This window comes from Sesamum indicum, linkage group LG6 (genome assembly GCF_000512975.1).
Source record: "Sesamum indicum cultivar Zhongzhi No. 13 linkage group LG6, S_indicum_v1.0, whole genome shotgun sequence".
Lineage (NCBI taxonomy): Eukaryota > Viridiplantae > Streptophyta > Magnoliopsida > Lamiales > Pedaliaceae > Sesamum > Sesamum indicum.
In genome coordinates, this window is record NC_026150.1 from 21805728 (window position 1) to 21830223 (window position 24496).

The window sequence follows — 24496 nt, forward strand, 5'->3', positions numbered from 1 at the left end:
ATTGTTGGATATGATGATGATGATGAGGCTCATGACTTGTCCGAGACAAGAGAAGATTTTCTTACTGTTTTGTCTTATTTTATCAGATGAAATTGACGTTAAATCAGGTCGGCCGGCCGACTTCGGTGTTCACACCAGCTAAGCTTTTAAGTCAATTATGCAATAAACGTACAAGTAAATGAGAGGGTTGATGATAATACCAACTACTCCTACAGCAAGGCCTGGTACTGGGGTAGCCCACCTAAATTCACACTATCAATAATTCATCTTCAATGACTAGCCCTCAAATCCTCATCCTCTACTCGCCACATATATCTTATCATACACCTCCAAAGAACGCTCTGAATATGTCACTCTCTTGAATTGATGACTCCTGTTTGTGGTAGTTACTATCGTCAAGATGGTGTTATATTAATTTCTTGCAATTTGATCGGTGTTTCATTGTATGAGTTATTGTTCGTTTTGATCTGATACAAGTCTCACAATTTTGTTTTGAAAATGTGCCTTACAAGAATAGAGGTCTTAGCTCAATAATCCCGGAGCAATTATTATCTATTTTGATTTCAAAACAAAATAATTTTGTCCTATTAAGGCGTCTCACATGGGAGATGAGGCCTCAGAACTCCTAAGCCATTTAAGTTCACTGTTTGCAATTGAGTTCATTCAATTTTTTGCTGATGTCAGCAAATTTCATAAATTTTACTAACAAATAAATACAAACAGATCTATTTATTAGACAAAAACAAACATTAGAGATATTAAATATAACCTTTTAAATAATAAAAAATATATATAATTATATGAAATCACATAAGAGTGTGGCTTAATTATCTAAATAAATTATGACAGAGATTTTAATTTCTATAGTTGAGAAGTAGAAAGGGGGAAGATTCTCATTTTTGCACCAACATTTAGTTCACACGATCTTTGCTATTATGTCGTTATTTACATCTTAAGCAAAGTTTTACGTAATCAATCATAACCTTTTCCAACTTTGCACGGATAAAAGTAACATCGACAGGAATATGATACTCCACTGCTCCCCCCCCAACTCCTATAAAGCTTGACTTATATTTTTGTGACGTGTAATTAACATAAAATACAATTTTCAAATATAACGAATTAAATTTTTTGAAATTATATAGCTATATACATTTTTCTTATTCGGAATTATTTGAGTTATAATAAATATAAATGAAATATTTTAGTTTATTTACTAAATTCTTGAAAATAATAAACTAAATGATTATGTTTAAACTGTGTGGTTAGAGGGCAATAGTTATGTGTTGGTTGATTGGTGTGATGAAATTTGGGGCAGATCTGGAATAATAGATATTTATGGGGCAAAGAATAAAATATTTGATTATTCTAATTGCACAGTATTCTATTGTCTTCACTAATAATAAAAGCCAAAATTCAAAGAGTGCCCCTCCATTTATCTCACTCTCCATACACGTCTTCCACACTCCATTAACACACTCATTTCCACGCACAAATACATCCGCACACACCTCTCTCTCTCTCTATATATATATAGAAAGTGAGAGAGAGAGAGATACAGAGAGATATTTTCAGTGACACACTCACACAGAGAGCTGAGTTCCACTATGCGTCGCCAGCCGAAGCACAGGCCTCTCCTCACGGTTGTCGTCTTCCTGGTCTTATGCGGCCTCACCTATGGTCGCTTCATCGCCGACCAATCAGATCTCGTCTCTGATGGGGTCCACTCCTCCAAGCTCCCCAACTTCCTCCGCCTCTACGCGGCGGAGGAGACCTGTGAGCAGACCTACGGTTTCATGCCCTGTACCTCCACTGCACTGGGGAACCTCTTCTTAATTCTGGTCTACGGTTATCTCATGTTCCTTGCCGCAACCTATCTCTCCACCGGCAGCGAGCTTCTGCTTGAGATCCTCGGCCCTGGAATCGTCGGCGGCCTTTTCCTTCCGATGCTCGGAGCACTTCCTGATGCTATGCTTATTCTTGGTAATCCTCCTTTTCTTACATCAATTTAAAACTATTTTTGAAAATAATCTGAATATTGCTTTTTCTCCACTTCAAACGATAGATTTATAATCTTTATATGCATCTTATTCCATTATAGAAAAAATTAATTAGGATATTTGATATTATGTCATAAAAAATATAAGAGCTTAAATTTTATATCTAATTTTGGAGGATATATAATTGTAAATTGTTTTGTGGTAAATGGATGTGTCTTTAATCATAAAAAGGGTATTAAAGATAATTACACAAATTTTCAAATTAATCTTTCTTTCCCCCCTTAAATGATGTTTGTGATAGGTGACAGTATATATTTTGCCGTTGGTGGTCATTAACCCCTTTCCTAATCATGTCCGTCAGTCCGCGGTAGGTCTGGTTGGCAGTATCTGCTTTTCCGTTGGTTATTAATCCTTTTTCTTTAATCGTGTTCTCTGTAGGTCTAGTTGACAGTATATTTTTCCGTTGGTCGTTTCGGTTTTACCTTTTGGACATAAGTTAGTAGTTCGTTGGATGATAGTTCTTCTCTAATGCCCTCCATCTACAATTGGAAGCTTTGTTGTTGCAGTTCACCATCAATTTTGACTAACAGAAATAGACAATTTTGATAATCTTTTCGAGTGTATTTGAATTATTTTGAACAACACGACAGATATTTTTACAGTTAAGAAGTTGCAAAACACTGAAGTGGTTGAAGAATTGAAGTGATAAGTAGCAATCAAAAAATTAGATAATTTGACTTTATGTTGTCGAAGGAGCATTCAAGGAATCAGTTAGAAGGATTGAGAGAGACAAGAACGGATCTGAACAATTCTGGTTTTTGTCATCACGTGATATTTCATTTCAATTTCATGCTTAATCAGGCGGTGATGGATATAATATAAATTGAATAGAAAAGAAACATCTAAAATCTTGATGTGTCATGTTATAACTATTTGATGGTAGGAACAAATCATACAGGCAGAATATTATTTATTTATTATTTTCGACAATATAGATTGGGATATTGAAATTTATACTTTGCAACATTCTTATAAATTTTATTATTAAGATAACAAAAGATCAACTCCTTTTATTGGTGCTAAGATCTGTTTATATATCTTCAACCTGGTTGCTCCGGTGACCACCTTTTTCTCATATCACTTGTAGAGCTTTCATTGTAACCAGTCCTTAACATGCATACACAGTCGTTCTTTATTTATCTGTAACTTGGCTCTAGCCCTTTGCGTTTGCAACCGATAGCCAGTCATCAATGCGATTAGTATTCCTGCATTTGCCTATTGCTCATTTATTCTGTGTTTTCAGTCTCGGGGCTGTCTGGAAGTGTAGAGACTGCTCAAAGCCAGGTATCAGTTGGAATGGGACTTCTAGCTGGGTCAACAGTCATGCTTCTTACTGTGATTTGGGGTACCTGTGTTGTTGTTGGAAAGTGTGATATAGTAAATCATGTTGCCGTAGACTCCCAAGACACAAAAGGCTTCAGTTTAACCGGTATGTCTCTATCTCTTCCCCAAGGCCCCCATTCCTTGTCAAAGTAGTGTAAACTGCCCATGAAGCTCCGTCCGTTCACTTTGCTGGTCGTATATGCATGTTGCATGTATAACAATGTTTAGGCATGCTTTGAATTGTTTCGTTCATTCTGAAGTTTGGTCTAGCTGCTTAACTGCTAGATTTGATAAAGCTTCTGATCAGTTTTAAAATAAACATACTTGGTTTTAACAACTTGGATTATCCAAGAAGCGAGCCGACTCTTTTTAGAGGTTGCATGATATACTCCAATAAAATCTTTCATTTCAAAGATTGGCTTCTTTAGGGGGCAAACTACATTTAGGACTATTTCTGTATTACACCAATATTTTAATGTGCTAAAACAACTTTATTTAAGAGAAACCTCATTACACAGAGATTGAACAAATAGTAACCGACCTGGATGTCTGAATCTGCAGTTATACTTAATTGGTTTACAAAGAAACTGGGATCTTCTTTCTGACCCAAATTCTATTCTCCTGCTAGTTTTACTCTGTCTCTTTTCTTTTTCCTTTTATTTTTTTAATCCTTTTCACCCAGTTCTGCTCCAAATAAGAACTCTAGTTGATAGATAAAACTTATTGTATTATCCTGGTCGCCTCACAATGTTTCTCTCTCTTCTCGGTGTGGCCAAATTCTTCTCTGATATCTTACTGTTTACTGTTTCCATGCAGGCTCTGGCATTAGTACTGATATCTGGACAAGCTATGCAGGCATTATTATGGCTATTTCTGTACTTCCGTTCATAATAGTCCAATTACCACAAATTTTGCATTCAAATTCAGGAAGGCACCTGTCTGTATTGATTGGTCTCATTGTTTCTGCTTCCCTTCTGGTATCCTATTGCCTTTACCAGGTAATTAAATAATCTGAAACTTAGAAGTTGACATCTCATTGAATATCTGGATTTTTATATTCTTAAAACCATAACTTCATGGGAAGAAGCATATTTAGAGTCAAGTGGCCTTTGAATTTTCTTGCGCAAGTCATTCTTCTTATTCATGATAATGCTAGAACAGGTTTCCCCAATTCTAACATTGTACTTTTTGACATCTTTTAGTTGATGATACTTTTTAAAACCAAATTCCATGTGATACCCCAAAAATCACATCTGGTTTGTGGTGTCTCAGGTTCCAATTATTTTGGAAACTCCTTTGCAGTATTCTCCACCCAGTCACCCCCAAATTGTGGTGTCAGTTGGCGAGCCACTAGAATCCACCAGATCAATGTTTTATGAATTAGTTGCAGTTTAAAAGAGAGGGAGCAAAGACTACCAATTGATAAGAAATGTAATGCATGCACTAGTAACGCAATAAGGCATGCATGAAAGGATACAGTTTGGTTGGGGTGGGTGTGCCATTGTTTCATCTTTAAGTCTTTTTAGTGTTGTTATATCATAAATATAGGTATTCTTTTGGTGCCCCATTGTTATTTTCTGCATTTATCAAGTACAGACGCAATAGTAACTGACTTAGAGAAACAAGATCATTTCAGGTGTTGTTATGAAGTTCGTGCTCCTTGTTGGATTAAATTTACTAGAATGCCGTGCTGACATGTCTATCTCTTGTTCTTAATTTTTTCATAAGAATCTCTCAGCATTCCTTTGAATTTTTATGCAGGTATTCCAGCCATGGGTTCAAAGGAGGCGACTAGCTTATGCAAAGCATAAGCATGTAATATCAGGAATCTTGAAGCATTTGAAAATGCGTGCTCTAGGGAGGCTTTCTACTGAGGACGGGAGACCTAATGAAGAAGTACTGGAGAAGTAAGTTCACAGCTGTTTCTATGTACTGGCACTGACTGTATCTTTATGCGGCTGGATTTATAATTAATATTTATCATTGCCCCGGATATGGCAGGCTGTTTAAAGCAATTGATGAAAATGAGGACGGACACCTTTCACACTCAGAATTAAGAGCTCTAATTCTTGGAATCCAGTTCAACGAGATCAATTTGGATCGGGAAGATGCCGTGGAGAAAGTGATGAAGGATTTTGACATCAGTCTTGACTCTAGAGTTGATTTAAGAGAGTTCATTCATGGAGTTGGGCGATGGCTTCAAGAGGCGAGAGCAGTTTCTAACTATGCCGGTTCAATGAAGTATATAGATGATTTTCACATGGTATGTTGCTTCCTAATGAGCTTGTCTAGAATGTTTCCAACTATCTGGATTGTTATTTCGTTGATTCTTTTTCTTTTCTTTTTGGAGCAGCAAACAAAGAGAGACCACGATCTTCTGGGTGATCAAAGTGATGAGATTGTCGAGGGTTTTGAGAATCCACGATGGAATTCAATTAAAGCTGTACTTTTGCTGCTCCTTGGAACTGCGATTGCAGCTGCATTTGCAGATCCTTTGGTTGACGCTGTTGATAATTTCTCCGATGCCACAAAGATTCCTACTTTTTTCATATCATTTATTGCATTGCCATTGGCTACCAACTCCAGTGAGGCTGTGTCCGCCATTATATTTGCCACCAGGAAAAAGTTGAGATCCGCCTCTTTGACATTTTCAGAGGTAAGATGCTTTGTTATTCTCTTTATTTTTTTCTGGTTCATAAACTTTTGTATGGAGGAAAATAGTCTAATGTGTATACTATAGAGGAAAATAGTCTCGGATCAATTATCCTGACCCTTATTTTGCTGTGTCAGCTGTACGGAGCTGTTACGATGAACAATGCCCTGTGTCTATCAGTCTTCTTGGCACTTGTTTATGTTCGAGGGCTGGTCTGGGATTTCTCATCCGAAGTGCTGGTCATTCTGATTGTGTGCATTGTGATGGGGGTGTTTGCCAGCATTCGCACGACTTTCCCACTTTGGACTGCTTTCTTAGCTTTCTTACTGTATCCATTTTCTCTGGCGCTTGTGTATGTTCTTGATTATGTCTTCGGCTGGTCATAAATCCTGTTTTGGGTTTTGGCCTTGAGCAATTTGTTTTCTTTTCTAGTGTAAATTTCTGGTAACAAGTCTCCATGAGATCTCGAGTGTTACTGTAAAACTCGAAAGGTTCTAATTTGTGGGAAAGTTGTGTTTGAGAATCTTATTGATTATTACATTTTTGAGAACTTATTTACAACTTTGTTGAAAGTAATGGTAGCTACGGTCGATCTTGGTTTGATGTATGCGAACTGCGAAGTAATGATTATTATTGGCCGTTTTGGGCATTTGTTGCAGTCCATAAATTGTGGATTCAGCTTCGGGGGCTGAGATAAGTACATCAGAATATTTTCAAATCCAAATTATGCCTGTGATGTATATATGGAAAAATGTAATTTATTCTCATGTGATATGTGTAAATTATTTTTTTATGAAAAAAATTTAGTTATTTATCTCTCTGTATTTTTATAATGTATCAATCTACTCTCTGTGTTTTTTTTTTTAAAATGTAAATTATTTTATTTAAAAAATATAGGGAGATAAATTACTATATTTTCATGAGGGGTAATTTGTTCATTTTAATATAATAAGGGTTTAAGTTGCATTTAATCCGTGAAATATATTAAGAGAAAAGAGAACCAGTGATCAAGACCATGAAAAGGATCATTCCTTCCCTGAAATATTGACTCAAAAGGATGCAGGACAAGTTAGTAATAAGTAATAGCAAAATGTAGGACAGTAATAACCAACATCATTGTTAAAATAAATATGGTCCATGTCCCCATTTAGGCCCAGCCCAAATCCTCCATTTCCCTCTCACTCGGATGGCTCAACCCACTCTACTATTTTGGCCCATTCCTCCGGCTCAGACCACTTACCCGACTTGGCTCCTCTTTTATATATACGATACCTTCTTTTTCAGGTAAAAATCCTAATCCTAATTTGTCCCGACTCCTCGTCTCTTTCACTTTTCTCTCTCTTCTTGATTTCCTCTTCCACCATACTTCTATCTCTCGAAAATTAATATTTTTTCCCTATATATATTTTTGGTGGTTTCTAATGATGATAGTGACCAGAAAATTCGATCTCTCTTTTTCGTTCACTCCTTAAAAGTTCTCTGTGATTATTTCCTTAGTGAAAATTTGAATGGTCCTTAGCGGACTGAACCTTGGTGGTTTTTTTGGGCTAAGCAACTGCGAGAGGTTGCCAGCATTTGGACTCCCCTATACCGGATCTGGCCCTTGAACCATTATTCTCCATATATCTTTTTGTCCTTCTCTTTTTCTTTATCCTAATCTACTTATATATATATTATTAGTTTAGATCTTTTTATTTATATTCTTTTATTTATATTTTAATCCCTGTTTTTGGTAATAATATTTGTACAAGGATTTTCAAATTCATTATCCCTCTATAATGGTTTATTAGGATTGTTTATTTGGGGCCCACTGCTGCTGGACTACGTCCTACAATCATTTACAAGATGTTTGATACAAAAATGAAAATCACATTAGAAAGGTTACATAGAACGATAATGTAAGAATCAATTCATTAAGTACAAAAGAAGCATGTCTACACAAGGATGTCGATCTACTTCCCCTTTCATCAAGATTGAGGTAGGACTATGCCGACTTCTTTGCCGAAATTATACCAGAATTTGCTCATTCGATATGAAAACATAAAATCTAGCTCTGTATTAGCATGGATAACGAACCAGGAACTGGGCAAGAATACTTAACACTAATCATACAGCACATTGAAACAGACAAGGGAAGGTCTCTAAAACTTCCTTTTCCTGATCTTGAAACTGGATGATCGGATAACATCATCATCCGCTAGTAGTGTTTCGTTGAGAATTGTCATTGACTCGGGTTTGGTGAAATAGGTGAAAAGAAGGTAGATACCATCCAAGTAAGTGTTGCTCTCTCCAGCTTTGTTTTTCTTTCTGATGCTGTAGGCAAGTGGAATTACGCCCCTGTTGAACACCTCCACATACATACCACCACCAGCAACGAGCAACTATAGAAACAAATTTCAATACAGCATTAAAACCACATTTTGTGGGTGAAAGAAAAATCGTGTGCTTTATTATTTATTTGAAAGCACAATGACAATCTTTAGTTTCAGCATGCATTTAGAGAAAAATCTGATGAGCCCATACTCAAAAGAGGAGATAGAATGCCAAAACTTCAGTATACTCTTTTGCCCGGAAATGGAAAATTTCCCCGTCCATTTTGATTTACCAAGCTGGTAACTCAGAAGCATTTTCGCCCCTTAAGGGCCTTAACGTTCAATTTAGCTGAAAAATGGCCGATTTTGAGTATTGCCTAAAACCAAGATACTAAATTAAAATGTCAAAGCCTTCAATTCCATGTATCCTGAAGAAAGGTGACAGATCTTCTTCCCCAAAATCTTATGTGATGGACGAGAAGATATTATTACAATCACAAAGTTGCTACTAGAAAACCATACAACTGGAGTATCTTCAGAATCATACAGTAATTGGTAACTGTATATGATTTACATCATTCTTACCATGACCGCCTGCGTAATTCTAAGGTCTGATTTACACCAGTAACTCATCTTCCCAAACACATATACTCCACCCTCCAGATTATATAATGACATACTCCACAACTTCATGATCCATCTATGGCAAAGTTCAAATCCTTTCTCATCAAGCATATTTCTTTATCAAATCTTATCTAAAAGCAGCGACCTGACTTCAGCAGTGGGCTCAAAGGTTTTAAAATATAAGAACTCTAAATAGTATTCAGCATTTACCATTTCCAGACCACCATCAGTTAACAAATCTTCATACCCGTAACTTTCCACTTCCAACAACTAGAAGCTAAACAAGAAAAGAAGGTAGAAAAGAATGCACATTCATCAGATTCACAAGAGCACCAAATCTTAGTTCTTTGAAGCATTAATTCAAGCATCTAGAAATCATGATCAACCCAAAAAGTAAGCAGACTAAACAGAAATCCAAAGAAAACAATACTAATTTACCTCTTCATATTTCTGGGTGAAGGCAAGGCGCTCATCCTCAGACATATCGGGCCTTAAGACAACCATCGTCTCGTATTTCCGTAGGCCCGGAGGACACTGCGGCTCCTCCTTATCTTCCACGTCCGGAAATCCCGCCCCCGGTATCGTCGGCGTCGGCGGGGCGTCGCTTCCTGCCAAATCTCTCTCGAAGAATGCTATATCGAACTCTGCTTTGACAGCTGGCGCCGTTCGCTGGGAACTTACACTTCTCCTCAGCTGCGGAACTTTAATGGGGTAGTTCCATTTCAAAGGGTGTAGAAGAGCGGGCGAAGAAGAATGGGGATGGATGAAGGGTGGTTTAGAAACCATGAGAGCAGAGGAGGAGAGAGAAGCTGACGCCATTGATGCTTGGGGTCTACGAGCAGCTGGGCGTTCTTATGGCAGTAGATAAGGGGAGAAACCAACACTGGAAGATGCCCGCGTTTCTCCAGTTATCTGCGATTCTGATCTCGGAACGTAAGACGCGCGGTTTCTCTAATGCGACTTTCTTCATCACCGAATGAATTGACAAGACTCGGGCATTTTTCAAGTGCAAATTCAATTAAATTCGGCAACTTATAATTTTTCAAAAAGTGATTTTTAAAAATGATACAAAAATAAAATTAATGAATATCCGTACGAATTTTGGTTTTAAGAAAGAAATGTGCAATTCTATAAACCAAAGAAAAGAAGGGGATAGTTTTCCCACTCTTTAAATTTTGTGCAATTATACATAAATTCACAATAATTTATAAAATTATATTTAATAATTCTCTTATTTATTTCTATCTAATAAATAGATTTATTCGGTCAAAAAATTTATAACATTTGTTGGCATTGGTAAAAGAATTGATGAAAATTTATATTTTTATCCAATTGATTTATTATAAACTTATTGCAGGTTAAATAAATATTTTCTAACCACACTACCAATATGCATCTTCACCCTTATAAGAATAATTTGATAAAAAAAATATTTATTTGACCTATAATAAGTCGATCATTGATCGTTGCTTTTTCTATTTTTTTGTTTTTTATATATATTTTTATTTTTAAAATTTTTTATATATTTAATTTCATATTCAATACTTTATCAATTTTATACTCAAAATTATCCATATATTATAATTATTAATCAATATCATATATTTTTATTTTGGATAATAAAAAATTATGGTACTTTTGTTTATACATTTAATCTTTATACAAAAATAAATATCAACAACTTAATAAATTATAATATTTTTCATAAAATAACTATTTAATATAATATTATATAAACTTTATGTTATATTTTAACATATACTTTTTTTAAATTGACAAGTAATTCATTTGTAATTTTTTTTATCTATTTCTGAATTTTATATTTATATCAAGATGCATACTGTGCATTATGCAACCTATTTTATACTTATAAATTTATGTCGAAACTTAGTGATTCCTATGAATTAATCTAAAAATAATGATAATAATAATAATAATAATGGTTGAATAATTTTGATTATTTTATTATTATTATTTTGTTATATATATAATGAGATAAAAAAATTTAATAAAGAATTACGATATCTTAAAATTTGGGCACCAGATTCATACCGAATTAAAAAATATATATATAAGATTGTGTTCATTAGATCATATCGACAATATAATTTAAAATCAGATGACCAGATTCAACGATACACTGTTTTGAGTTATTACGCTTATGTTTTGAGTATGATACCTCGACATTCGTATATTCAATAAATTTAAAACTTTATCAAATGTATTTTTCTGTAAGTTTGATCATATCTAACGATTTAATCTGAATTTTGATGGCTCAATTAATTCATATTGTTTAATAATGTAAAATGATAGTTACATCAATGTAAAATATTTATAAATATATATATAAATATATTGCAGATTGTAAAAATATATTAATCTCAACTATAAAATATTTTTATGTATTTCAATTGCATTATTCCAGATAATGAATATTTTTTCTACAATTTTGAATTATTTAGTATGATTTTTTTGGTATATTTTACTAATTATTTACTACTAAACTAGTTAGTAGTTTATATTTATAATAATAATTAAAATATCATACTATATTTTGGTATATTTATAACATAGTATGCATTATGCAATCTATTTTATTACTTATAAATTTATGTAAAGATTTGGTGATTCCCATGATTTAATCTAATAATAATAAAAAAAAATTAAAAAAAAATAGCTCGAGCTCATCAGGTAAGATTCGAGCTCGAGGCATACCACTCAAAGTCGAGCTCAAGCTCGAGCTCACAAAAAAAAGTTGAGCTCGACTCAATGCTACCCCTAACATAAACTTCTTACAGTTTGTAAAATTACATTTAATATACCTAACATTTGGTTCCATCTAATAAATAAATCCTATTTTAAATCAAAATTCACCAAATTCAGTTAATACCTCCTCACATTCGATTTTCTTTTTTTCTTTTTTTCTAATGTGTGTAATTAAACATAGATGAAAATAAATGCATGAACCCAGGTATCAGCAAAATAAATTTGGTAAAGTTTGATTAACAAAAGAATTTATTTTTTAGACAAAAATAATATAAAGGCTACTAAATATAATTTTTTAAGTTATAAAAAATCTACTTACAATTACACGTCAGGAACGAAAAATGTAATTATTCCAAAAGAAAAAAGGAAAAATGAGAAAGGAAAGAAAGCTAAAGTCGAGTGTTCAAAAACTACAATTCTGTTTTTTAACCCCAGAAAATTACTTTTAACCCAAAAATGGTGAAGCACACGTTGGATTGGTATTTTGATAAATTATTCCAAATGGATTCAAAAAACAAATTTCAATAAATCAAGGGCAAAGGGGTCTTTTCATAAATAAAGTAATAAAGTGGTGGTGCGCAACTTTTCTAATAAACACTCCGTTTTACTATTTTTCTATATTTATCACTACTTCTTTGCAATCACTAACAACTTTTACTTCCAACCAAGTGAACTTTTTTCTATATAATCTATTACTTGTCCAGAAAAGACAACTTTTTGAACCACACTAACAAAATGTGTTTACCTAAATTTGTTTGACAAGAACCAAGAACACAGACATATGTTCAACAAGACAAGGGAGTAGCCACAATCTGGTCAAGCAACCTGATCTTCAGACAAGTTGGTTTCTAGAGTAAAACTTCACAGCAAACCAGAATTGTATCTATGATTTCATGTAAAACCTTGGAATTTTTAAGCTACTTTTAGCTACAAGTAAAACACAGATTCAAACATTCAAGATAAGGTATATCAGTACTTAAAACTTTACAGCATGACAAAACTATCAGATCTTATCTTCACACAGAGTTGAAAGGCCGTCGGAACAAAAATAGCAAACTATGACTAGATTTTCCTCAAACCAAACGCTCTGCAGTCAAGAATATGTGAGCAAGAAAAAGAGCATCAATTAGTCTACATCTTTGCAAAATTCTCCCAACACAAGTCATGATGACAGTGAAGGGGCATACTAAGTACTAGGAAAGATTTTAGTGCAGAGCTGACTAGACAAAACACATGCATTTGATTCGACATGGAAAATTTTCAAGGCGACACGCTTGTCATCGTATTTGGTAGTCATGGACGCCTGCAATCAAATTAATATTAACAAAAATTCTAATTATGTAATAATAATGTATAGGGTTAAGGTCCCATGAGAAGCATGGCATGACAAAATTATAGTCAGGATCCCAACGATCTCACATGCCAAAGATTATTGCTAGTAATGGTATCGGACGTACCCCACATCCAAGCACATGAAAGCCTAAGCACCTAAAAGGTTGGTGGCTTCAACAACCAAGCTTTGCCTTTGGCTAAAGGACAGTGCAAGAAGGAAATCAAACAGACTTTCTCCTCTCTTTCGTCATCCTCACCTGTTCACATTAGATTTGGCCTTATAAGGCACCAACTAACTCAAGCATATCCATATTTGTCTAATTTTCATAACACATTCATCGAAGTTGAAAGGATAAGAAATTTCAGTAGTATGAGAGGTCACAAAGAGGCAAAATGACCATTAAGATTAACATGCTGTTTCATGACTAGAAAAACAGAACAGAAAACATTACACATAACTAATCAAATCCATTACATGAGGCAAGCTTCTATAGCTTCAGATTGAGATCAATTGTTTCTCCCTTTTCACCATTGCCATTGTTTACATGGCTTTGTAACTTAACTGGGAAGAAGCTGAAGGGTTGTTCTGTTGATCCGCCTGGTTCCAGATGATGGATTTGGCTTTTGAGATTTTCCTATCAATATAACAGAGTGAATTTGAGTTAAGATGGTCATAGTGAACAACTGAACAGAAAAGACAAGAAATGGAAACAAATGGAAGGGAGAAAACAAATTTAACAATTTTTCCAACTCACCTGAGTGGCTAAGTACTTAAAATCTGATAGTTTTGCCCCTTGGTGACCGGAGTAGCCGGAAGGATGTTTGTACTTTGAGTTTAAAGGTGGAGAAGCAGCCACCGGAGGAGCCAATGTCAAAAAATCTCCATTTAGCCTCTGGTTGTCCCTGATGACGTCGCTCGGATTTTGCTCATGCAGGGGACTTGAGTTGGAAGGACCATCTCTGTAACAGTTGTGGACGAAATGCTGTCAGCATAATCAAGAATTAGGAGTCACAATTTTCCAGAAATCAACATACAGCAAGTATAGTAAATGGACCTCATGTATTTGTTTCTTGGTTCCGTTGGGACTGTGTACTCACTGCTACATGAAGGTAATTCATCTGATCTTGATCTCGAAGCAGCAATTGCAGGATGAAAATTGCCGGGGAAGGAAGTGGCAGTTGGACTTTCCAGAGAGAAGGGGTAGGACCTCTTCATGCCAACCATCTACAATGAATCACAATAATGTGAGGTATACCCTATAATGAACGGAATATTAGTTGAGAAAAATCTTCCATTTTTCAAGCAGATGTTTACATAACATATTATGGTTAATCTATGATTGTGACATAAGAAAGGGCAAAACAATTGAATGAAACTGTACACCAACATTATCAGAGAGAATGTTTTACTCCTGTTATTGTGACAGTTTTATCCTCTGATGTTTAGAACATAAAAACTTATTATTCAGTCATAAAAGAAAGTAATCTTGAATGCATAAAGATAAAGAAATAAGATACCTTATCTTCCTCTGGCCTTGACGATGTATAGCTGTTTCCACGAAGACTTTGGTTTGAAGGGGGCTCCATCTGGGAACTTAATACTGATGATGGTGAAATCCCTGAAGAGAAATTCACCTGTAATTGTCACAAGTGGCCGTAGTTAATCAATAGAAAGATAAAATTAATAACTAACTACACAAGAACTTGCAATAGCGTTTACAATTGACATAGTATCATTATCATCCAATAGGACTTGACTAACCACTGAAGAAGACGAAGATGGTCGCTGAAGTTGGTATGATCTCTGAGGCACACTGGGAAGAGGTACAACCGCAGCATTCGTTTCATATGGTAAATTCACTTGCGGAGGTCGAAATGCAAAGCCAAGATGTTCTACCCTTTGATTCTCTCCTTCATGACTGTACTCTCCATTCCACAATCTAGGCCAATTGCCATTTCCAGGACCAGAAATCAACTGCAAACCTAATTCACCGTCTAATTGCTTTGTAATCTGAACTGGGACTGGTGGGGCTGATCTATACAATGCATTTGGTGAAGGGAAATTAGTTGGTGACTGTGGCAGAGGAACTGAATTTGGAGAAGGAGAAAGACTTGACCCAAAATTGGGGCATTGAACAGAAGCAGTATCACTAGGTGAACCAATAGCATTATTGGCTAAAACATTAGCTGCTTGTAAAGCTTCTTTTTTCCTCTGTTCTTCCAATCTAATCTTCTCGAGCTGTGCAACACCTAACCCTCTCTGTGGCACTTTTTTTTGCTTAACGTTTTTAGATCTATTACTACTGACACCACCACTACAACAGTTACCTCCACCGCCGCTTCCGCCGCCGCTACCACCACCCCCGCCTCCGCCTCCGCCGCCGCTACCACTATAACTGCTCCTTAGAATTTGTTCTTCTTGAGCCATCCTCCCTCTGAGCCATGAAAAATTAACAAGAAATCTTGGAATTTAAAGGAGAACCGAAAGGGATTATCATAAATGGTAAGTCATCCACCATATCCCCACCATATTTTCTGGATACCCAAAATCTGGAAAACACAAAATCTGAGGGGTTTGAAAAAGATCCCAACTGGAAAATGTTAAAGAATTTAAAGAACCCAAATCTCCACCTTATAGATTACAAAAAATCTTGAAGGTCATGGAGTCAAAGATTTCCTGTTTATAAGGAAAGAAGAAGAAAACCCCCGCAATTCAGCAACTTTATTTTGCTGGCAACGACAACAGATACGCACATATACATACACAGACAGAGAGAGAGAGGGGGGGGGGGGGGGGGGGGGGGGGGGGGGGGGAGTATCTGTAAGGTTTCGGATTTTTCTCAGACCCAGTTGTTTGAGCTTTGTCTGAGAAACATATCAGATCAGCTTTGTATATCGAAACAACGGAGAGGAGAAACAATATTCCAAAATTTTCAAAATTCAAACTTTATAACGCAAATCTAAAGCATCCTATTTGAATGCTTTGCCTCTCTATCTCAATCTAATTTCTCGCCCAAATCCTCGCTCCACTCCTCATTTCCATCCTTAGACCGACTCTCTCTCTCTTCTGTTTTTTCCCTTTTCTTTATTCCTCTTACTCAGGCCTTCGATTCCATTAACATCGTAAAAAATTGAGATATCCTCAAAGCAGAAAATGTCTGTGGGTTGAGGCAAGCCCTGATTTTCTACGTTTTGGGGCAATTTAGGATATCTTTCTTCTTGTCTTTTGCCTGCCTTTGGAACCAATGCACGGGGTCCCCCCTCATTTTGTCCTCCATGCTCATGCATATATTTTTCATCTTTTTTTAATTACACTTTCACCCCTTCCAGTTTTCTCATATACCTTATTCACCCCCTAAACTGATTTCAGTCTGTAGACTAAAGATTAAAGGCATTTTTGATCCTTTAGTTATACCCCACTTCGTTTTAATCATTTCTTTATAGAAGTGTAAAAAGGTCCTCCAATTTTTTAATTGTCGTAATTTTGATTCTCCTCCATTGAAATTTCTTCGAAGTTGTCCAAAAATGGCACATGAGTCTGACCTAGTATTTTTTAAATTTAAAAATGTGATTTTATTGATTAATTATACATGACGTAGATATTGATATGTTTTTATCTAATTTGAATAAAAATATATTGATTTGGGCTCAACAACACGTAGGATGTAACCATACATAATTATGTAGTGCTTTAAAACAAATGATGTCCTCCGGAAGTTATTGAAAAAAAGTTTAATTACACTTAGATTTCTTTTGAAAATATAATATTATACTTTTTTTTTAAAAAAAGTTTTAAAATTATATTTATACTTTTTTGAAAAAATTTCAGATACATCTAACTACTGATCATTAGGGTTTTTAATCATTTCTTCTGGGGTTGTCTTTCATGAACCATGTCAAGCACCAATAAATTCTTCTCATATGCCAGGGTGCATTATCAAAGAGCCTCTGTCTGTCCAATTGATGATGGAATCTGAAGAGTATTATGTTGTCCTCTATTAGTTTAGTATCCATATCTCTTTCTAGATTGAAATAACCTCTAATGTAGTACGCATAGCATCAAAATGAATACTTTTGTGTGATAGCAAACGACCCATTAGATAGAAACCAGCTTACTCCAATTCGCTGTGCCATAAACCTAGGGGGATGGCTGCCCCAGATTCCTCTTATGTTGACAAAGACAGAACTCTGTCAAAATTAGCAATCTTGTCATCTATGGGTTCTGGAGAATACTATAGAACTAAGATGGTATCGAAAATGGTAGAAAGAGCAATAGATCTGGTATCCTCGAACTCATACCCTGAAGAATAGAAAAGGAGAAAGCAACCCAACAGATTAGCAAGAGAAATGGGGTGAAAAAATTAGATCTGGTAAAAAAAAATGGAGGATCATGAGATGAATCAATCCAAGTAAAACAAGATATAATGGAAAAATTATCCATCAGCAACCAAGATTCTTAAAAATATTAAACCAACGTATGAACATCGATGATCAATTTTGTCAAAGGTAAAACAATTGAAAGAAGACTTCAAAAGAACCCTATAGTACTCTCATGACGAGAAAAAGAAACCCTCACAGAGAGGGAAAATTGTGACAGTTGCGAAAATCTCTATTTGTAGAAAAGTGATTTTTATAGAAAAAATTGAAAGTTGTAATAAAATTAAAAGTGAGTACTGTTTGTAAAAAAAAAGTGAAAAACAGATAAAAGCTAAATTGAGTAGTGTTTGAAAAAAAAAATACTTCTAAAAATAATTTAATTGAATAAAGATCGTTTCGTCCCCATATGTTAAAAAATATTATTTTTGCTTAATGTTTGCAATTATCTTTAATTAATAACTTTTTTCCTCAAAAGAAATAGATTTTATTTGAATTAGTATATTTTATATTTATTTTTTTATCACTTATACTACTAAAATATTGAATACTATTAAAAAAAACTAAATGTTTAATTCAATAATGTTCAAACTAAGTAATATAATTTGTTCATTCATACACAATAAAAAAACTTGTATGATTGTCAAAAAAGTATTCTTTTATTAATTAATCTTAGCAATTCAATTTGTATTTTTCTATGATGTGTGTGTAATGTCAAATAATGTAGCAAATAAAATATAAAAAACATAAATATTAAATAAGTGAAAGCATAATTTTTATAGTGTTAAGTTATTTATATTATATAAAAATTTTAATATCAACTTTAGACGTTCAATTTTAAAAATAAATTAATAATAATAATAATAAATGATTATTATAGTAATGATAAAGTAGTCCAATAGAATCCTCTCACTATAAATATTTGATTTAGAAAGCACTGTGTCGAGGGCAATTTTTTCATTGAATTTCTCCTTTAGTTCACAATCACATCAGTTATTGATACAGTGAGATTTGTTTTGGCACAAATTACAATATCAATATTAATTGAAGAACGAAAATTACATCACCTGCAATAATTATGAAGTGTGATTCTCAACATCAATATTAATAAAAAAGCAATCAAAGAAAATATTAATGAGAGGAAATTTGGGCAATGGACACACTATTTTTCTTATTTATAAACATCATAAATAGGTCATCCCTTGCTCATTTGAGAGAAGGGGTTGGAATTTTATACAGAGATTTAGAGAGCTCTTATGTATTTTCTCATTCTAAGAGCTGAAACTGTATCATTTATAAATAAAATTATTTATTATATGCAACATCAAATTAGCATTGTCTATGGAAAAATGAAAGAGGTATAAGATATTTTAGAAATAAAAAATAAATAAATGATGTTAAAAGCTAAATATTTCTAAAATTCTTGGCAAATTAAGTCTTAGAATTTGATGAAGTTGGTTGGGGGTTAGGGTGCAAATTGTTACAAGAAGCTGTCGGATGCATATTGAATGCCTCAAGGGCCAATTTTGTCTGGAAGCCATTTAAATGAAAAAGGGGGTGCACGGTAGAAGAAACTTTATTACTGGATACGGATTAAAATTATGGTAAACAATTATTATTAATTATATTTAAATAAAAATATATTTAAAAATTTGGGTAAATCACAATAACCTTTTTTAAGGTTTGGTATAATTACGAATATTTTATTATTATTTAAAAAATTATAAATAACCCCCTGATGTTTGATGAAATTATATAATCATTGGATGGAGGTATGAAATTATCAACTTTACCTTTATTGCACTTTTTTTTTTAAAAGAAATTAAAAACTTATAAAAAAACAAACGGGATGGATGGAAAAACTTTAAAAATTATGAAAAAATTATTTGCTTAGTCCACAAAAAAGTATTTTTTTAAAACTAAATAATATTATATTTTTTAATCCACAAGGACATCTTTATCGGTCCACCATAAAAATGGATGAAAACCTAACGGATTGAGTTAATTATTAGACGACCGTTAAAATCAGGGGGTAATGGTAATTTTTTAAACAACAAGGGGTATTCATAATTATGTCAAACCTCAGGAGATGTTGTTTTAATTTACCCTAAAAATTTAAATTATCCACTATGAAAATTATCTTTACTATGCTTTTAGCCATGATAAATGTTTTAACTATATTGTCAAAAATCAATCAAAATCAACAACTGCTGAGTAGCCGTGGTCTACAAATATTTACTATGAGTATTTATTTATAACCATGACAATTAGCATGATTAAAAATATTAAATTTCTTCATACGGCAGTTGAAGCATGCAGAAATCTTGGCAGTGTTGGTGTGGGGGCAAATGTTAGGTTTATTGATTTATTGGGTGAGTACTATATTTCAAAGAGTTAAGAGGGGTAAAATGCAATTAGCCGTTTTTTACTGTTTTTTTATTTTTCATCTTCTCTTTGGAGAGTTAAGATAAGGAGTTTACACACTCAAATATATGCATAAAATAATTTAAATATTATATTAAAAAGATATATATATATATATATATATAAGGAAAAGTGCCTAAAATTAGAAATAAAAAAAACTTAACTTATATTATATTCGACTGATTCAAATACTATTGTATCTTTATTTTTATACAGTATATACATGTAACACCATGTCTAAAAAATATTTTTTTATAAAATAGATAAAGTATTTTCTTTTACGTAGTGTGTATATATTAAATATTAAAATACAACAAAATTCGAAATACAAAAATTCAACCCTAATATTGTTAGTCTTTTTCTCTATGTAATCTCTTTCTCTCTCTAATTCTACTTATCTTTACTTTTTTTTTTCCTCAATTTATTTTTTTCTCTCTTATTTATTTTTAGTATTACATTTAAAAATTTTATATACACATTTGCATGTACCATACACATTGATCAAAGAGGGAAAATTAACTCAAAGGCTAAGGGAGGTCATGGGATTAAGTCCAATTGGACATGTTGGTATTTATCTCATTATGATTTATATATGGCTGTTAGTTATATTGATATATTAGTTAAATTGAAAGATTGCTCAATATATTGAGATGGGTTACTATAATTTATTCAATATTATTAGTCTAAAATAAAGAGGAAAAATTAAAGGAAAGATAAATAAAAACAAAAAAATTCTAATAAAAAAAAGATTATAAGTGCATCATTTAGTTATACAACATGTAGATGTACAAAAAATTACGTCATTTATTTTATTTAAAGAAAATTTATATACATGCATAACATGTATAGAGTAAATAAAATAATCATTAAATTATTTGGCTCTATATTATTAAATTCAGAAAATCCTAATAGTTATATATATGGCATATTTGTGTACTGCATGCGTCGTCAAAGTCCCATCAATTCTTTGTTGAAAAGCCTACGGAGAAAAGCAAGGTTTTGATCCAACCACCAAAGGCAAAGAAACCCCAACATTAAAAATTGAAGAGGCTCAAATCAAAATGGAAAACATAAAAAGATTTAATGGAATTTGGTTTAATTGACAATTATCAAATCATGCGTTTAAATTTTATGAATATTTGGAAATGTTCTTCTCTAATAATAGTTGTTTTTTATTTTAATATATGTAAGTATTTAGTATTAATTGTTGGGTAATAAATATTTGATATTGTTAAATAATATTTAATCATTTCTTTTTTTTTAAAAAAAAAAAAAGGAGGTGAAGAATGAAAATATGAAAATGACCAAAGGGATGATTAAAAATCGAATCTTTCAAATGTTATGCCAATGGATTTTAGCTTTCAAGATGGGGTCCATCTTGGCCTCAACAAACATCCATCCTCAAATTTTGTCACGAAGAGGCGCCGCGGCCGCAGCACCGTCAAGGACGGTGGAGCGCCACCATGCCACCAGCATTGTCCTTTAGATAGAGAAAGATACACATATATATATATAAGCACATCGTTGATAAGATTCTGTCAGCGGAATCCATCTCTTTAATTAGTGTAAGGAAAATTCTAATTCATATTGATTTTGGTCGAATTTGAACCAATTATATGACAAATGCAATACATTTATTGTGTAATTGGTATATATTTAAAAAAAAAGTGGTCGACCACATAATAAGTATAATATACTTGCTTTACAATTAATTCAATTCAATTAAATTTAATTGGGGTAAGAATTTTCAGCAGTGTAGTTATTCTCTTAAGTTTTCTTGATAAATCAACAACTTGTAGATATGGTATCTACAAGCGGTTGAGATGTCGCATTTGCATCCCCAACTTTTAAGCTTTGTCTACATTTCACTTTTTGCCTTATACTCCTTCCATTTCCTATTGTGCCACTTTTCTTGGCAAGATAGCTCTTGGGTTTTTTCTTTTTTCTTTTTTCCTTAAATTATAATAATTAGAATTTTATTATTACAAAAAGTTTGAGGACTTCAATTCTAATTGTCATTACGGCTTAGGACATACTTTCAAAATCATAGATCACATATAGCAATACTTATAAATTATCCATCAATGCATCTTCCACATCGACAGAAGAAATTGAACCTACAACTATCTAATTAAAAGTAGTACGTTCCTGTCAATTGAGTCGACAAGTGTTGGTATGAAAATTAGCGATGTTATATATCTTTTATGCTTTCCTGATAGATTTCAACTCACCTCTCATTGTTGCAGTAATAACTGTAGGAATTAGTTGTATCTGTATCATGATATGTTGCATTCAATTTACAATGATTATTGTAGTTATTTAAAACTCACCACAAAAAAACACAATTTTAGTGATAGAATATCAAGTGACAATTATAAAGTTGTCACTCAAGAGTATATATTAAGTGGTAATAATTTTGATTTTAACATCGTTACATAGTTATTAATGAGAAGAATTATGCATAAAGTTGTCATAGTAGATAATTAGTGATGTATCTATTGGACAATTTAGTAACAACACCATATACTGACAAAGTAATTTATTGTCACTAAGTCATCATAATATACATGTCTAATATGCTCTACTTTTTTCTTTTTATACTAATTCTTACCAATAATAACTTTAATTTAAAAAATAATAATCACTATTAAAATTATAAAATTTGAGGTAAAGTAAAAAAAAAATTACTAAATATATATAATTAATGATGATATTAAAATTATCGTTCACTTTTTTTCATTAATTTTTTAAGAATTTTAATATTTTATTGAGCAAATTAATTAATTAAAATATTGGTAGGGCTAAACTTTGGGTCATAGGTTCCGGAATAATTATAATTAATAATTTATTATTTTTAAAATTTGAAATTTTGATTTACCCATTTACTTATTGGGGAAAACTTTGATTTGAAATTAATAAGAATGAAAAATATTTATATTTGATTGAATAATAGTGTTATGAGAATTGTATTTAAACAATAATTATAAAAAAAAAAACTAGATAAATTGATCCATTTGTAATAAATAAAAGGGTGGTGTAATGAAGTGTGTGTATATATATATTAATGAAAAAATAGATTAAATTTTTGAATAATTTGTTGAATTCTCCTAGTTATATTTTCAGGATTTTTCATACAAAAATGAGATAGTTTTAAAGGATAAATATATTCCAGGTGTGGAATATATCAACGAGGTCCCGTAGCTCAGTTGGTTAGAGCGTTGGTCTTATGAGCCGAAGGTCGCGGGTTCGAGCCCCGCCGGGACCATCTTTTCGAATGTTGGTTTTCGTGATTTTCGAAGTGGTTAGCTGAGCGACAGCTATTTGGTTTTCGTGATTTTAAAGTCGTTAGTCGAGTTCCAGCGATTTGGCAAGTTGCCTGTCCTCTTGCAAACACGTCTATAGAGGAAATAAAAGAAAAAAAACTACAAGGGCAAAACTCGTGATAAATGAATTTTTGGTTTTCAAATAAATTAAGATTTTGGTCCTCAAATTTTATTTTATTTTTTGCATTTTTGGTCCTTCCATTAACTTTTTTGTTAAACTTAACGAAAATTTTATTTAAAGTAAAAAAATAGTATTTTTCCTCCAATTTTGTGGTGTTTTTCAAGTTACAATCTAATGCACCAAATTTTTCTATTTTTCTTCAAACTTCAAAAAAGAATAAATAGAAAAAATAAATTTAAGCAACAAATATTCTAAATAATCTTAACAAAAAATTGTCAATAATAGAAAATTTTTCAATAAATTTTTTAAAAATTTTATTGCTGAAATCTATATTTTTTGGTTTATTTTCTTTTAAAGTTTGATGAAAATTAAGAAAAATGAATGCATTAGATTAGAACTAGAAAAACACCACAAAATGAGAGAAAAATAGCAATTCTTTCCACTTTAAATGAAGTTTGAATCAAAGTTTGAGGACCAAAATCGCATGAATAATTATATTTGAGGAGCAAAAATACATTTATGGAGTAAAGCTCAGTTGAGTTCTAGAGCGTAAAAATTACGGGTTCTTTCTTTTTGTCTTTTTTAAATAGCAAACTCTAATGTTGCTGTGTCTGTTTCTTTAACTGTAGAATTGATTAAGAATGAATCCGAGATTGAATGTGGTGTTATGAGCTCGTAGGAAGAGCAACATAGTAAATGTGTGGTTGGAGTGGTAACTGCTATCCAATCACAGTTGTGGTATCTGTATCCAAAGTGAAGTAAAAACCACTCACTATAATCAGACGACAGACAGTCCGTCTCACTTGAACTAGAATTGGTAGAAGCTTCTCAGATGTTTTTTCATGTAATGGGCTTTTGATTGCTTCTTCACTTTCACACACGGCCGCCATGAAAACAAAACTATTTAACTGAAACCCTGCCTGCCTGTGTCTGCTGGGGGACAATTGGAATCATATCACTCAACTCAACTGCATAAATCCAAACTTCAACCCACTCAATCTTCATTCTTACCTCCTTTCTGTGGGAGTTAACTTTTACCGCGTGTCTTTTGTCTTCCAGGGGGCCGGTGAATCATTAATGTTTTCACCATAAAAGCATACTGCCAAACAGGCCTGCTTTATTGTACCCCAACTGGCCTTAATTCTTGATGGACTTACCATTTGTTGATGCCTAATTTCTCAGGG

The 24496-nt window shown here is 32.9% G+C and overlaps 3 protein-coding genes and 1 non-coding gene across 10 annotated transcripts; 2 read left to right on the top strand and 2 right to left on the bottom strand.

Annotated features, from left to right (window-relative positions):
• Nucleotides 1445-6639, top strand: LOC105165426. Its single transcript, XM_011084430.2, has 7 exons — nucleotides 1445-1983; nucleotides 3304-3489; nucleotides 4200-4381; nucleotides 5145-5290; nucleotides 5385-5646; nucleotides 5737-6039; nucleotides 6174-6639. The coding sequence occupies exons 1-7, from the start codon at nucleotides 1608-1610 to the stop codon at nucleotides 6420-6422; spliced, it is 1704 nt and encodes a 567-aa protein (XP_011082732.1). The 5' UTR covers nucleotides 1445-1607; the 3' UTR covers nucleotides 6423-6639.
• Nucleotides 7898-9976, bottom strand: LOC105165427 (30S ribosomal protein S6 alpha, chloroplastic). Of its 3 annotated transcripts, XM_020695135.1 has the most exons (3): nucleotides 9411-9976; nucleotides 9183-9249; nucleotides 8442-9103 (listed from the first exon to the last, which is right to left on the bottom strand). In XM_020695135.1, exons 1-2 carry the CDS (start codon nucleotides 9789-9791, stop codon nucleotides 9214-9216), a joined length of 417 nt encoding a protein of 138 aa, XP_020550794.1. In that variant the 5' UTR covers nucleotides 9792-9976; the 3' UTR covers nucleotides 8442-9103; nucleotides 9183-9213. The 3 variants fall into 3 exon arrangements, with proteins under 3 accessions (XP_011082733.1, XP_020550793.1, XP_020550794.1); XM_011084431.2 differs by lacking the exons at nucleotides 8442-9103; nucleotides 9183-9249 and adding an exon at nucleotides 7898-8417 and having other exon boundaries at nucleotides 9411-9950; XM_020695134.1 differs by having other exon boundaries at nucleotides 8441-9249.
• LOC105165428 (WAS/WASL-interacting protein family member 1) lies at nucleotides 12753-15863 on the bottom strand. 5 transcript variants are annotated; one of them, XR_002287198.1, is made up of 7 exons: nucleotides 14833-15863; nucleotides 14589-14705; nucleotides 14126-14295; nucleotides 13826-14030; nucleotides 13634-13705; nucleotides 13196-13327; nucleotides 12757-13041 (listed from the first exon to the last, which is right to left on the bottom strand). XR_002287198.1 is itself a non-coding variant. In XM_020694351.1 (6 exons), exons 1-5 carry the CDS (start codon nucleotides 15496-15498, stop codon nucleotides 13559-13561), a joined length of 1305 nt encoding a protein of 434 aa, XP_020550010.1. In that variant the 5' UTR covers nucleotides 15499-15863; the 3' UTR covers nucleotides 12753-13327; nucleotides 13546-13558. The 5 variants fall into 5 exon arrangements, 4 of the variants coding, with proteins under 4 accessions (XP_020550010.1, XP_011082735.1, XP_011082734.1 ...); XM_020694351.1 differs by having other exon boundaries at nucleotides 12753-13327; nucleotides 13546-13705; XM_011084433.2 differs by having other exon boundaries at nucleotides 12754-13327.
• Nucleotides 23060-23133, top strand: TRNAI-UAU. The gene has a single exon. It is a non-coding gene; the product is annotated as a tRNA-Ile (tRNA).